The sequence below is a fragment of the Hemiscyllium ocellatum genome, chromosome 13, assembly GCF_020745735.1.
Source record: "Hemiscyllium ocellatum isolate sHemOce1 chromosome 13, sHemOce1.pat.X.cur, whole genome shotgun sequence".
Taxonomy (NCBI): Eukaryota; Metazoa; Chordata; class Chondrichthyes; order Orectolobiformes; family Hemiscylliidae; genus Hemiscyllium; species Hemiscyllium ocellatum.
Window position 1 is genome coordinate 35587468 of NC_083413.1, and position 15024 is coordinate 35602491.

General features: G+C 36.1%; 1 protein-coding gene across 1 annotated transcript in view; it reads left to right on the top strand.

The window, feature by feature from the left end:
- The window catches only part of atp11b (ATPase phospholipid transporting 11B), a 173773-nt gene extending 159409 nt beyond the window's left edge, over positions 1 to 14364 (top strand). Inside the window, exons 29-30 of the mRNA XM_060834740.1 lie at positions 8721 to 8854; positions 11678 to 14364. Coding sequence (XP_060690723.1) covers positions 8721 to 8854; positions 11678 to 11771 — 228 coding nt within the window. The 3' untranslated portion in view covers positions 11772 to 14364. The remainder of the gene's footprint in view (positions 1 to 8720; positions 8855 to 11677) is intronic.
- Positions 14365 to 15024: the final 660 nt, after the last annotated feature.

A 15024-nucleotide genomic window follows, 5' to 3' on the forward strand; every position in this document is an offset into this window, starting at 1 on the left:
TGTGTCCATTCCATTTTCTGCATTTCTGCTCTCACCCTTTCCTTGCTTCCCAGGATAATTTTCCAACACTTCCAATGTAATACCTACACCAAAAACCTCTTTCCCCTCCTTTTACATTTGGCATTTTGGAAGGATTGTTCCTTCCATGGAACCCTAGACCAATCCTCAATCACACGATTCCTTTTCCTGTAGCATCTTTCCTTAAGTGCAGCAGGTTCAATTTTTCCCCACCCTCTTAAACTCTCAAGTGAATGAGTGATTTCTGAATGCTGCTCTCAGTTTTACATACATTATTTGGCAAGACAATGACAGTGACGACGTCACTGAAATAGTAAGCCGGAGGCCAAGCTGAATTTAATGAATTGGAAATACAAGTTCAAACCACACAATCACAGCTGGTGGAATTTAAATTAAATTAAAAGTCCAGAATTTAAAATCCTGTTTCAAAACTACTGTTATTAAAACTATGATCATTGTAAAAACCCATACAATTAATTATTGACATGTAAAGAAGGAAATCAACCATCTTACTTGCTCTGGCCCACTTGTACCTCCCAGCTTCTAACAACCCAATTGACTCCTAACTGCTGTGTCAAGGAATGGTTCAAGATGAGTAATCAACACAGCAAAAAGGTGATAGTCTACTCAGTATTTTTCAGGTCATATTAAATGCAGATTGTGCGACCACTTTGCAGAACACCTTCATTCATCCCGCAAGCATGACCCCAAATAACTAATCATTGCCATTTTAATTCTTGACCTTCCTCTCTTTCTGCCGTCAACCTGAGGCAGGGTTCCAGTGAAGTTTAATGTCAGCTCGAGGATTTGTCTTTCAATTTGGCACATTAAACCTTGTGTACTCAACACTGAGCTTGCCAATTTCAGACCAAAATCTCTGCCCAAGTTTTGTATCCTGTTTCAGGTCATAACCAGATGCTGCATTTTTCTTTATTCTATAAAGTTCTTCCTCATATCCTCTTGAAATTTCTTATCCAAAACCTTCAGCCTATGTCCTCTAATATCATCAACTAATGGGGATTTTTTTTTTTGTGTACCTTTATCAGAATCTTGTACACCTCCACTAAATCCCCATTCAGTCTCTCTTTGAAACAAAGGAGAACTTCAGCTTCTCCAACTAGTCTTTGTCCAAAAATCTATTATCCCTGGAACTGTTCTCGTAAATCCCTTTTTCAACTTGTTAACTACCTATATATCCTTCACAAGGTATGGTGATCACATTTTGTGCAATATTCTGATTATGGCTTACTCAGGGTTTTATACAGGTTTAACATCACTTTTCTACTTTTGTACTTATTGCTTCTATTGCCCAATTTTCACTAAAATGTATCACCTTCTACTTCTCTATTAAATTTACTATATATCTGCCTATTCAGTCAGTGTGTGTATTGCAGGTGATTGGTATATTCTTCAGTCAGCCACACCTCCAGTTTTGGTATTACCAATAACTTATGAAGTTTGCTGTGTTCCAATATCATACACCCTTAATGGAAGCCATAGTTGATACTGCAGTCTAAAAAAAATTATATTAGCATGTTATTTTCTGTCACCAGGGCCACTTTTATCCAAGCTGACACTGATCCTACCATTCCACGAGCATTAATTTTGTTAGTTAGCATTGTCAAGTCTTCTCTTAAAATCCCTGGCTCAAAACCATTGCATGCTCTTCATCAATCTTCTCCTGTCATTGAAAAGTTAAATTACTTTAATCAAGCCCTATCTCCCATTTCCATATCCATGCTCGCTATCCCAAAGAACTCAAACTTCAAGTACCTGTTAATTTAATTCCTGATTTGTATTATCCGTAAAACCTAATCCGCCACCAACCAGACTGCCCTGTAGTTACTAGGAATATTCTTCCATCCTTTCTTGACTAAGGTTTTCACATTTGTCGCTCTCCAGACATATTCAACTTTTTCATCATCTCCTTTATCAATTTTCACTTATTGGCTTTCGGGTGTAGGTTTACTCGCTGAGCTGTAGATTTGATATCCAGATGTTTCATTACCTGGCTAGATAACATCATCAGTGGTGACCTCCAAGTGAAGCGAAGCTGTTGTCTCCTGCTTTCTATTTATATCTTTCTCTTGGATGGGGTTCGTGGTGATGTCATTTCCTGTTCGTTTTCTAAGGAGTTGATGGCATCTAGATCTATGTGTTTATTTATGGCGTTGTGGTTGGAATGCCAGGCCTCTAGGAATTCTCTGGCATGTCTTCACTTAGCCTGTCCCAGGATAGATGTGTTGTCCCAGTCGAAATGGTGTTTTTTTTCATCCGTATGTAGGGCTACGATGGAGAGAGGGTCGTGTCTTTTTGTAGCTAGCTGGTGTTTGTGTATCCTGGTGGCTAACTTTCTTCCTGTTTATCCTATATAGTGTTTGTGGCAGTCCTTGCATGGAATTTTGTAGATGACCTTGGTTTTGTTTATGGGTTGTAATGGGTCTTTTTAAGTTTTAGTTTTTGTTTGAGAGTGTTGGTGGGTTTGTGTGCTTTGGCTGGTACTATCTGCATTTTTACCAATGTATTGTCAGAATCTTCTTGGTTAACACTGCTACAGAATACTCATTAAACATTATATGTTTGCCCTGCACCTCACCTTCTTTATCCTCTTTACCTCTGTTTGTGCCATAACGTTTCTATGGTTTTTCTATACTGGTAGATGATTTTCAATTCCCTTTAGTTATAATTGGTAATCTTTTTTGTCTGTTTGTCATATAATTTTACTTCTCAATCTCTTTCTCTCCCCACCGTTCTCCTCCCCCAACCCCCTCACTGTTTTTGGTACAGTTCACACTTGAATACGTTAATGTGCATCATAACCTATTTTATTTTGTTTTCTTGATCTTTCAACATGCCCCCCCCCCCCCACCCCATTGTTCTGTTAACGATTGGTTATGTTACAGCTTTTCCTGTCAAATTTATTTCTGTTTTACCAGAGTAGATCCTTCTGATAATGTAATTTTTAAGTTCTACTTTAGACTATTTGTTGGTCTCCATTGTTAATCTAAATCTCAGAATAGAATAGCATATAGTGTCTGCATGGGTTTGCTCCAGTTTCCTCCCACAGTCTAAAGATATGCAGGTTAGGTGGATTAGCCATGGGAAATTCAGAGTTACAAGGATGGGATTGGGGGAAGGGGGTTGCAGTGGGATGCTCTTTTGGAGGGTTGGTGTGGACTCAATGGGCCAAATGGTAGGGATGCTGTGAATTTGGCAATCGGTCACTCTTCCCCAGTGTTCTCGCCTGCAAATTGTTCCATCCTTGGCACTACCCAAAACTGTTATCATTCAATTACTTATTGATCCAGCTAAATTCCAATGGTGACCTTTAATGTACAAAGCTCAGAACCAAAATAACAAAATCTGTGTACGTTTTCAGAACAAAGACTGCATATCAATTAAGAAGCTAACATTCCCTGAAGACACTTTCAACCAAAGTACCGACCCAAGCTGATTGTCCTGTTGTTTCTAAGGCTTATGAGCAGTTGTAATTTTGAAGGCTAATAAACATGAATGAATTTTCATTGACTAATTTCAATGCCATGCACCAGTAGGGAAAAAGCTCTAACTCAAAGAATTCCGCACCATTTAAAGGGCATTTCCTGGGATGCATCACGCCAATTATATTGGTTTAGTGCTTATACTTAGGTAAGTGTAATGACTTCATGCTGATCTAGGGTATCAGTGGGCAAGTCTAACAGAAAAGCACTTCCAGTAGCAACTTCTTGATTTACTCATTTTGCAAATACAAATTGCTGGAGATCATTAATAAAAGTGAGTAATTTAGCTTGCTATTTTTTCTATAGAATCTGGCCCAATATTGACACAATTTTGTCAACCTCTTCACAGCTGTTGACTTGATGTTTGTGAAAAAGCAACTAAAATCTGTATGCATTCTGTCTTGAACTGGGTCAGTCAGAATTATAATGAGGCAAATTTTACATTGACACAATGAGTTGCACTGTAGGTTTGTTATTACAGCTATTAGAATATTTTAATTCCTTCAGCTCATTTCAGAGGTGTAAATACTAAAAGATATTTTGAACAGGGAAAGAGACTAAATGAACAAGTAGAAAATTGATACGATACTGACGCTGGTTGAATGTTTGATCTTGCAACAACCAGCAACTGCCGAAAATTTCTGCAAAAGTTGCCTTGGCTTTTAATGAGTTTTCTAATACAATGTGTTTTGTTTACACCTGCCTGGAATGTCTTCCTTCATGTAATCTAATTGAATGAAACAATAGCAACAACATCTGTGCAGCTTATTTAATGTTACAAAATGCCCCAAATGCTGGACTGACGCAATTTAAGTGGAACCAAATGGCAGCACTAGATCAGGTGACTGAATGTTTAGAGGTGGACATAAAGAAATCACACTTTTTTTGAAAGCTTGTATTTTAAATCTGAGACAAACATAGCAATTGCTGAAAATGCGAGTGAGACAGTGCAGCTCAATATTTGGTCTTCCTCCTGTCAGATTTTGTTTTGTCTTCTATGAGATGTTGGTATCACTGATTTGACTATTGTTCACTACTCACCCCTTACGACTTTCAAAAAAGGTGATAGTGAACTGTCGTCTTGAACCACTGCAATCCATGCATTGTTAGTGCACCCAAAATGCTCTTAAGAAAGGAGTTCCAGAACTTTGATTCAGCGATGGTAAAAGAATGATGATATAGTTCAAAGTCAGAATGATTTGTAGCATGGAATGGAGCTTGCAGATGATGTTCCCATGTATCTGTTGCATTTCCTAACAGATCATGGAAATCTGGACACAGCTATTGAATGAGGCTTGACATGTTGCTGCAGTGCTCATTGTTGGCATTGTGTTCATGATTCAGGCTGTGACAATGGTGGTGGATGGAGTGCCAACCAACAACGACTTGAGTTGTGCATCATTGCATCCTATTCACGTGTGTGAAGGCCATTCCTGATATGTGCCTTTGTAAGCTGTGGGCATGCTTTGGGTAGTCGGGAGATGTGTTACATTCGTCGAAATTCACAACTTTTGACCTACTTTTGTGAACCACGGCAATCGTATGGCTGACCAGTTCAACTTCTTGTCAATACGCCCTCCACCCTCTAGATGCTGGCACTTGGGAGGTTCAGCAATGATAATGCAATTGAATCAAAGAAATGATCATTGCCTGGTGCTTGTGAGCTGTGAAGAGGAGGCAGTGGCCTGGTGGTATAGTCCCAAATTTAATCCAGAAACTTAGCTAATGCTCTAGGGACCTGGGTATGAATTCTACTACGCCAGATGGTAGAATTTGAATATAGGTTGTAGACTTAGAATCTGCTAATGACCATGAAGTCATTGTTGGTTGCCAGAAAAAAACCATTTGGCTCTGCCCTTCAGAGAAGGAAATCTACTATCCTCAATGGTCTGGCCCACATGTGAATCCAGACCCTATTTAGTTGGCTCTAAACTCTCTTCTGAAATGGCCTAGTAAGCAACTCAGGGTATGTGATAAATCTTAGTCAGCCATCAATGTCCACAATCCCATGGTTTGATTGTTTTTTAAATGTCTGAATGTTATCCATATCTTGGTATTTGGGCATGGACTGATTCAGTACCTGATGAGTCATTTTTAAAAATGTATTCATGGGATATGGGTGTTATTGGCAAGGCCAACATTTATTGCCCATCCCTAATTGCCCACAGTCAACCATAATGCTATGGGTCTGGAGTCACACGTAGGCTAGACCAGATAAGGGCAGCAGTTCTGATTTTATGAATATTGATTCAAAGGATTCTTTCATTCCTTAGCTTGATCACTAGGATCTAAAACAGTTGATGTGTTGAATCCTTTGTGTGTGAAGTTTGCTTTTTGATTCAAAACAAGTGTTCCAAATTATGTTACATGTTAGACATGGAACATCCAATGAAGTAGTGTCATACAATTCCAGTGACTACTTCCTGAAAGTAGACCATGTGAGAGAGAAAGCTTAACTGGCATCTGATGTTCCAAGATTAAATACCTTGTTAACCCTCACCTTCAAGGCTCCCAAATCAATAATGACAAAATGGTAAATATCCAATTGAGAAGTGGTACCAGTGTAGCAAAACTTGGAGTGCTTTATGGAAGAGGGAAGAATTTTTTTCAATATTTATTTGCTTCCATTGAAATCACATGATTGGGCAAATGTCAAATCTTTGCATATAATTGTTGCAGTTGCCTCAGGAAATTTACTTGCATGAGTTAGGTTTTTTTGTTGAAATTTGTTGGTTGAAACAAACAGGAATTTAGATTTGTGTTCATTACTTTTTTTAAAATAAGCAATTTTTTTCTCTTTTGGACATGATCGATAGAGAAATCATTAACTGGAGATTAGAAAAAGAAAGCGGTTATCTTCCTACCAGGTTTGGAGCCACTAAGTAACTCATTCTAACTAGTGACTGTTGGTGAATCAAATTGTAGAAACATATTATCCACCATCAAAACAAAACTAATAGGAATAGATTGTATGGCAGTTGAACTTGCTTTAACATACACTGTCATGACTGAATTTCTATATCAGCTCCACTTTTTCCTGCCATGTCCTCCTCTCTTGATTTTCTTAGTGTACAAAAATCTATCAATCTGTTTGGAATGTGCTCATTAACTGAGGAGACAGTTTCTAGATTAGAGTGGTGCTGGAAAAGCACAGCAGTTCAGGCAGCATCCGAGAAGCAGGAAAATGGGCTTTTGCTCAAAACGTCATTCATCAGGAATATTCCCGATGAAGGGCTTTTGCCCGAAACATCGATTTTCCTGCTTCTCGGATGCTGTCTGAACTGCTGTGCTTTTCCAGCACCACTCTAATCTAATCTAGAATCTGGTTTCCAGCATCTGCAGTCCTTGTTTTTAACCTAATTGAGGAAACAGTCTCTGGTGTGAAGAATTCCAAAAATTCTTACGCCCAGGAGAAACCCCCTCAGCTGCAACTGTGTCAAGCTCTCTCAGGGCAATATGCTTTTCACTGAGAACATTTCTTTCTTGCAACACCAGAGGATGTTTACCTGTTGTACTCTATTTATTCCCAGGACATTCTCTTCATTTGTGGAATCAATCTGTTAAGCCTTTGTTGCACCTCTCCTAAGTATGTATATCTTGCTTTAGCTGAGACCAAAACACACTGCAATGATCCAGCTGATGTCTCCCCTCAGCCCAATGATACTTTGAGCAAGACTTCCTTACTCTTGCACTGACCCACTTCCAAGAAAGACTAACATCTCATCTGCATTCCTAATTCCTTGCTGTACATTCAAGTTAACTCTGATTTGTATAGCAGGGCGCTTAAATCCCTCTGAATATCAACAATTATATCATTTTTTAAACACTTAATTTCATTAACAGACTGGGGCTCAAAAGTATAATTAAATGATGTCCTCCTGAAAAATAAGAGCATTGGTCTTTCAAGCTCCAAACCCCAATCCCTTGGATACTGCTGCGGTTTCTGTGTTAATTTGGATTTCTGTGTGAAGTTGAATTAATGAAAGTATATCAGATTGCTTGCAGTATAATGCTTCAAAACTAACAGGTTTTCTACATAAGTTACCTTGTGCATTTTCCTTCCTTGTAATCTCTCTTTCTGAGTCTATCTTTACTTTTGCTTTTGCAATGGGCTCCAAATGTGTGAAGGTATATTTTGGATTGTGTGGGATTCAAATTTCTTACTGGGACAATGTTCTTGGTTGCTTTCTGCAATGTATAAGAATGATCTAATTGCATATGATATATGGGGAGTGCCAGAGTTCAGTGGTTTAATAGCATTTTGTTGGCACCCATGCACCATAGAACATGGGTTTGTGTTAAGAGTGGTATTAAATTTCTTTTTGATAGAATTTTGTTGTAAATGCCTCCACTTCTGGAATAGTCTATACCCCTCACCTTTAGACTTAGTTAATTTCCTCACCTCCCCAATTAACAGCCAGTGTGGATTTCTTGGTAAAGGAGCAACCCAAATTTGCATGATTAGATGTTTGTTCATAAGATGTTAGTAGCTTATCTGCCATGTCCTTCAAGTTATCATCAGACTTAGCAATGTACTTGTTATTATATCTCATGATAGAGAGCTACACTTATTTTGTTAATGTTTCTGGTTGAATGGTTTTTGAACCGTATCTGACTTGAGCATAATGCATTGTGAATTGTTCAATACAAATATGTGCATTTCTAAATATTATAGAGAGCATACGTTTCATGTGTTATTGTTTAATTCAAATGGTTGTCTTCTCATTGTATCAGATTTCTTCTTCCTTCAAGATACTTTCCTTAACACACACACTGAGTCATTCTGAACAAAGTTCTTTGTTAATGAGTCTCCATTTGAAGTGCTCATTTATTGAGTGAGATGCTTGTTGGTGGTTCTGTATCACCAACCCTTTTGTTTCCATTCTTCCATCCATGATGAGATGTCTTATCATAAAGTCCAGCCCAGGACCTGAAGTAATCAACAGAGGTTGAATTGTCATTACAAATTAAATTTTGAGAGTCTATTCCAAAAAGGTTTCAACTGTTTGTTCATTTATTGCAACTTAAACATAATAAAAATTTAAATGATAATTCACAAACATAAATACACAAGAGTCCAAAGTAAATATATATAGCAAAATAATACCTTAATTTTTTCATTATATTTGTAAGTAATGGCTGAAGTGTATGTCATTGAACACCATGTTTCTTGCAAATAATTTTATTACTTCTGTCCTGTAGCTCATGGAACCCAATTCTGGCATCACCTGTATGGAATCGATCTGCTGTTACTCAAGAGGAGAAACAGTATGTTCACCTCTTAGAAGAATACTAGATCAAATAATGGGAAGGTGCAAACCCTTGCGAGTCAACAGGTGTGGTATTTCTCTAAGTAGATTGTGCTGCAAGCATTTCCCTTACAAACTTGAACATGAGGGCCCTGCTACTGTTGATGTATAGAACAGCTGTGGGTGTGCCTTGATAAAACAAAAGGCTGTTCCTGTTTCTAAAATATTTTAAAATGTTGGGAGAAACACTTAAATTTGCATCAGGACTGATGAGCACGATTAATTTCAGCATTAAGTTAACTGAAATTATTAGTTATCAAAATAGTTTATATTGTCTGCTGTTTGTGTTGAGTGTAAGTGAGAATTTCCTGTCATTCTTTAGTTTGTCTAAATGATCAGATTTTTTTCCAAATGGGGGCTTTCAAACTGTTGTGGTTATGTGGATCTTCAGGGTTTATGTTGAGGTTGCTTTCCTCCGCTAATTAATAATTGTTTCCAACTAATAACTTCAACTCTATATCTCCTAATTTTGAAATATTCTCAGTTTTATCTTAGTGGTAAATTTCTGTGGAGAATTTGCGTGGTGTCTTTGTACTAGTTCATTTTTATTTTGAGTTGCTGTTTACAAAGCACCTATATGCTTAACAAAGGCTCAATTACTTTGCATATGGTTATCCAACAAAGTGATAGAGCACAATCTAAGCACATATACCTTTTATAAAATGGCCAGCATTGAATGAGCTTTGGCGGAAAATTTTAATATAAATGAGTTACTGAGCTAAATCTACATTGGCGATTTATTTGTCCTGTCATTGTATGTAAAAGAATATCTTGCTATGCTTCACCAACTTTTCTAAAGCAGCCAGATATTCTTGCTGGTTAACTTGAGCAAATGAAAGAGCTTGGGTCTTGGAAGTGTGTGCTGGTACTGTAATTGTGTGCAGTATCACTATCTTTAATATCACAGGTTGAGCTTCAAATCTTATCATTTAATTAATGATTTTTTTAAAGCACTCATTCTATTCAAATGTTCATCCTAATTTCTTTTATCATTTTCTTCGCTAAGTCATGTTTGTGCTTAAAGGATAATTCTGTGCGCATTGGTTTGCAAAGTAAGCAGATTGTGTTTCTAATGCAAGTTTACTGATGTAAAGCATTAGATTTTTGACAGGAATTACTTTTTAAAGCAGTCGGTAGTCAACATTTTTAACTTTTTCTGGAATCAATTTTCCATTTTGTAAATTAGCTGTGGTTTGTCCCATTAAAATGTTTGGAGACTGAAAATACACAGCAAAAGGAAAATATTGGTTCTTTTAACTTTTTTGTTAATTTTATGATAGTAATTTGATTGTTTTCAGTGGAGGGACCAGTGAATATTCCATATTCTTTTAAAAATGTAAAGTATTTTTAATTTTTGTTGCTCTAAATGAATTCTCATAGCTTCTTTTAGAAATAGAGCTATTGGTGTACAAATAGAAATGATCAAATAAAGAAGCAAAGGTCTTGCTTTTTCACACATCTTCTTACATCAGTAAGAGGTGTTCCTAGCCGTTGAAGTTATTCTGAGACACCAATTCCCATTCAGCAAAATTGCACAAATCGTAATAAGATAACTTTTGATAAATTCCCTTTTCCTTTTCAAAAATCAAGGAATTTTTTGCACCCATCTGAATGGCAGGCAGGATTCACTGTTTTATAAAGGCATTTCAGACAATGTGATGACAAAGTTCTTCAATAGTGCACTGACACTATTTATGGGTTCAAGTCACTAATATCAAGCTTGCATCCACGAACATCTGACTGAAGAATGCTACAACTGAGCCCAGAATAACTTAGATATTTTTGTCCCTGTCTTGTTGGGGGTGATGGAACGCTTCAGTCTGGGACTGAATAGACCAGAGGATAAATATGGAGTTGTTTGTTTCTTTTGGAGATTGAGACTTTTATGCATAAAACTAATTCTGTAAATTGAAATTGTCAGCTAACAATTAGATTGTGTGCGTGAGTGTGTGTGTGTGTTGTTGGAATATGTGGACTTGTTGGACCAAACGGTGTTTTCTCAATGATGATTTATGGTATTATTTCTTACACTGCGGTTTTTCTATATTTCTCTCTCTCGTTCTTCCCAAGCATTCTTATATAGTTCCTTTCCATATTGAAATTGAATTGTCCGAACATCCTGTAATATAATTCACTCTTTCTCTGTACCTCGCAACTTTGGAAGACCTCCATTGATTTGGCTTTCTTTGGCATCTGCAAGTTTTAAATCCTTACTTTAGCATCACCTGACTTGTCTTATCTCCTGTTCTTTCCTCTTTTCAACTTTGGTGTTCTGACCTTTGGGCCTTCGTTGAGGTTTCTCCATTTTAAAACAGGTTAGCCTACACAATTAATTCAGTTATCTATTTAAAAGTCTGAATAACAAATTGAGTTACGCAGGTTATATTCATGTTTTGCATACTTTGATACTTTATTAATACGTTGAGTTTTAAAAACATTTATATAGAAATTGAAACATTTTTAAGAAAGTTTCAACCCTCTTCAAAGTGAATGCCTGCTGATTGTTTTAATCCAGTGTTGTATTTGTAATCAATTAATTTTGTGAGAATTGTTTTCCTTTCCAAAGAGTTAGAATAAATTGGGTAACCAGTCAGAGGTAGCATATCAACACTGTCTCAAAATTTTATGAGCTAATAGGAATTTCCTAAGTTTTAATTCAAAAGTGCAATTTGTATTTTATCAAGAAAGTTCATGCTAAAATTGTTAATTTCTTTCTTTTGACTAATTTTAAATGCTTTTGGTTCATTAGTGTTTGGCGTAAAATATGTAGTATTGACTGGTGCAATTATTAACTCATTTGCATAATTTCCACATTAGTGTACATACCAAATTGTCAATTTTTTTCTTTAGATGTTGGAGCGACCTTGATCCTTGCTACACTAATGACAGAAGCATCTTAACACTCTCATCAATGGATGGTTCCTCAAATGCTTCAGTGGTTTAACAGTTGAGTGTAGACATGGCAGTTATTGTGTCTTTATCTTCTGTTATTGTTTCAATTCCCAATTTAATTCTGAGTCATGGGGATGGATGAAAATATTTATCAAGGTCTGTCTGTGACCATCTGTTTTATTTTGCATGTATATCTAATTGCAGCCCAAAGATGATAGTAAATTGTATAAGAAAAAGGGGCAGAAAGTGACAATTAAATTTGTATTTATTTGTAAATAGTTGTAACCTCATTTTCCTCTTTTTACAAGATGTCCTATTTCTGGAGCTATATTTTTCTAATTTTTGTTTTTTGGATAGGAATGGTTAGGGATTGGAATGGTGGAAACATCCCTTTGGTACATTTCTGGGCTGAATCTGCACTGTGGCCGAGTCCAGTTTTTTTTTTATATTTTGAAGTAGCTGTTCTGTCCAAAAGTGGCATGCGATTTGTTCTTGTAAACCTCAAGTGATAATATCCTTATCATTCTAATTGCTCTTGTGGCTGGATGGCTGGTGGGTAGAAGCAGTCTGAACTTGATGGAAATGCATTGCAAGCTAGTGTAACAAGGGACACTCCAAGTTAACACCTTTAAAATGTCTGCTTTTTTGAAATGAAAATGTTGATCAATTTCTTGTATTTAGTGTACAGAATCTATCTTGATCAGAAACTGGTTTTGTTGTGTTTCCAAAATTGGTTACACAGGATCTTTGAATTTGAGTTTGTTATCCTGTAAATTTTCTGTAAATTAAACTGAATTGAAAATTAGCTTTGTGAATGCAGAAGTGACAAACCAGGAATAATATTTTTACAATTTACTTGAACTTCCAGCACCTGCCAACTATTTAGCAGAGTTGGAAATGCCAGGTGCTTATCAGGATTCCAAGACTAGATTCTGATTTATTTTAACAAATTGCTTAAGTTGGGTGATGAAGTAAGGGATAAGACCATTGCTGGACATCATACTGGCGTATACCTTTTGAGACTGATTTGTACATCTTCTTTCAACCTGAAAAATCTAGATAATAATACTTGCATCTGATATCCACTAAAATTGGTTCTAGATGTTGGTTTCTGAGATATCTGCAAAGGAAAATACTGTATTGTCAACAAATTAATGCTGGCAAATAACTAGTAAGTGCAACTACTGGTCAAAAGTGGAAGTTGCACTGATACTAATTTGCTTCCCATCTATATCCAAATTTTGCAGAATATATTCAGTATTACTGATCTGAATTATGTCAACCTTTCCCATATACTGATTATTTAACAGTAGTTAAATAGTACGCAAAGAGCAGCAAAATGTTATAATGTGGATTTATTTTCAAAGAAGGGGTAAATGTCAAAATGAGATTATTTTTAAATTTCATTTCTTTCATGGAATTGAAAGAGTTCCTCAGCAAAGGTTCAATGTTTATCCCATTGACTAGTGGAAAAAAATTTCTGAACTTCCTATTTATGAATTTCTTACATGTTTTCTTGAAATTGGTCTTTTAGAAGTGCAGCTCAATATTAGTAAGGTTTTTATGTACTGTCCCCAAATATACAGACACTATTATCTAACCAATTATCAGTGCAGTGTTTAAAAAAAAATTCCCCAGCACAATTGTTTTTATTTTTCAACTAGCCAATCTCCAAAGCCATGATTTTATTTTTTTCATATGTCTATAGTAACAGATTTTCCAGTCAAAATGGTTTAAATTACAAATTAGAAGGGTGTAAGGTACAATTGGTCAGGAATGTATATTACATTCAGTTTGACACAGTTTTCAATGGGAAGATCTGCGAATACAGGAGGCAAGTATAAAAGGAGAAAAATCTCACTAGCTGTTAATGACTGGTTGCGGTATTTGAGTGCAAGGACACAGCACAGTCAACCCTGCCTTTTACGTCAGCTTTTGAAATTTCACTTATAGCCACACTCCTAATTAAGGTAACATTAGGAGATTTGTAAGGTGGCAATTGTACTCCAGCAGCTAGTGGAGTAGTAAGTCCAAAGTTCTATCATCGGGCAAAACGCATCTTTTATAAATACAATAAGCTCATTTATTCATATTTCAGTTCAAAATCATGGACACCTACCCAATGCAGAAAAAGGAAAAGTTGCAGATCCACTTTAAAGGTGTTAGATTTGTAACAGTTGCTGACTTTGCATGGATCTCTCTTAAAATTAAACTTTGAATTTAATAATTGTCTTGCAAATTTTGAAATGTTTACCAAAACGTTTTTAATGCGAGTTGAGATTTAATTTGGATTGAATCTGAACAAAATGTGCCTTGTAAATTTGGTTTGAGAAGAAATTATATATTAGAATGTAACATTTCAAAGCTTGAGCAACTTTATAAATCTGATCCAGTATTTGTGTGATGTAATCTTGACCTGTTTCAGCATGTTTCTATAGTCCCTTTCAGTGATGGAATGGGAGTGGTTCAATTTGGCTTGACAGCTGGTCATTTTCTTTTCATGTGGCAAATAATGAGGCAGATGCTTAAGCTGTGAGGATCCCCAAAGCCTTGTTTGTGTCCAGTGATACTTTAGTCTGAAAGGTACATTGATGCAAATGCTTTTGATATGTTTTACATGAGCAATAAAAAAACTGAAAATTTTAGATCTCTGACACCAGTTCTCATTCTGTGTTTGCATTATGTCTTTATTGAAATTGTTCCTCTGTTGATTTTTCTCATTCCTAAACCACTCTGGTATCACTTTTCCAATAAAAAATTATATTCATATTCACTAATAAACAAAGGGAAAAATTAAAGTTAAAATTTTGTGTTTTGTATTCATGTAATCCCATCTGTTACAATCACACACAACTTCAGGACTACAAAGAAAACTTGCCCAAAATTATAGCTGTAAGTAAATAGAATAAAGTTATTTTGATTTAATCTAGTCTTTTGTTACAAATAAAGGACAGACAAGGGTGAGTACAGTACAACAAAATATATGGAGCTTTATTTGAAATCCTTTCAGTCAGGAGCATGTACTTGATCAGTTTAAAGGACTGAAGGCTAAAAAATCTTCTGGGCCAGATGATATGTTGTAGGGCAGTAAAGGACAATGGCTGTACTGGTAAAATAATCGACTAATATTGGTGAGGCACTATGGAACGGGAATCTACTTGCACCATGGAGAATGTGCACAGCTACTGGATTAACATTTAGCATGGAGAACATATAGGAAGTGACATACATTTCAAAGAAAATCATCCATGACCAGTCATTTTGCAAAAGTTAATTTTAAAAAAATAGTATTTTTGTGGTTTCGT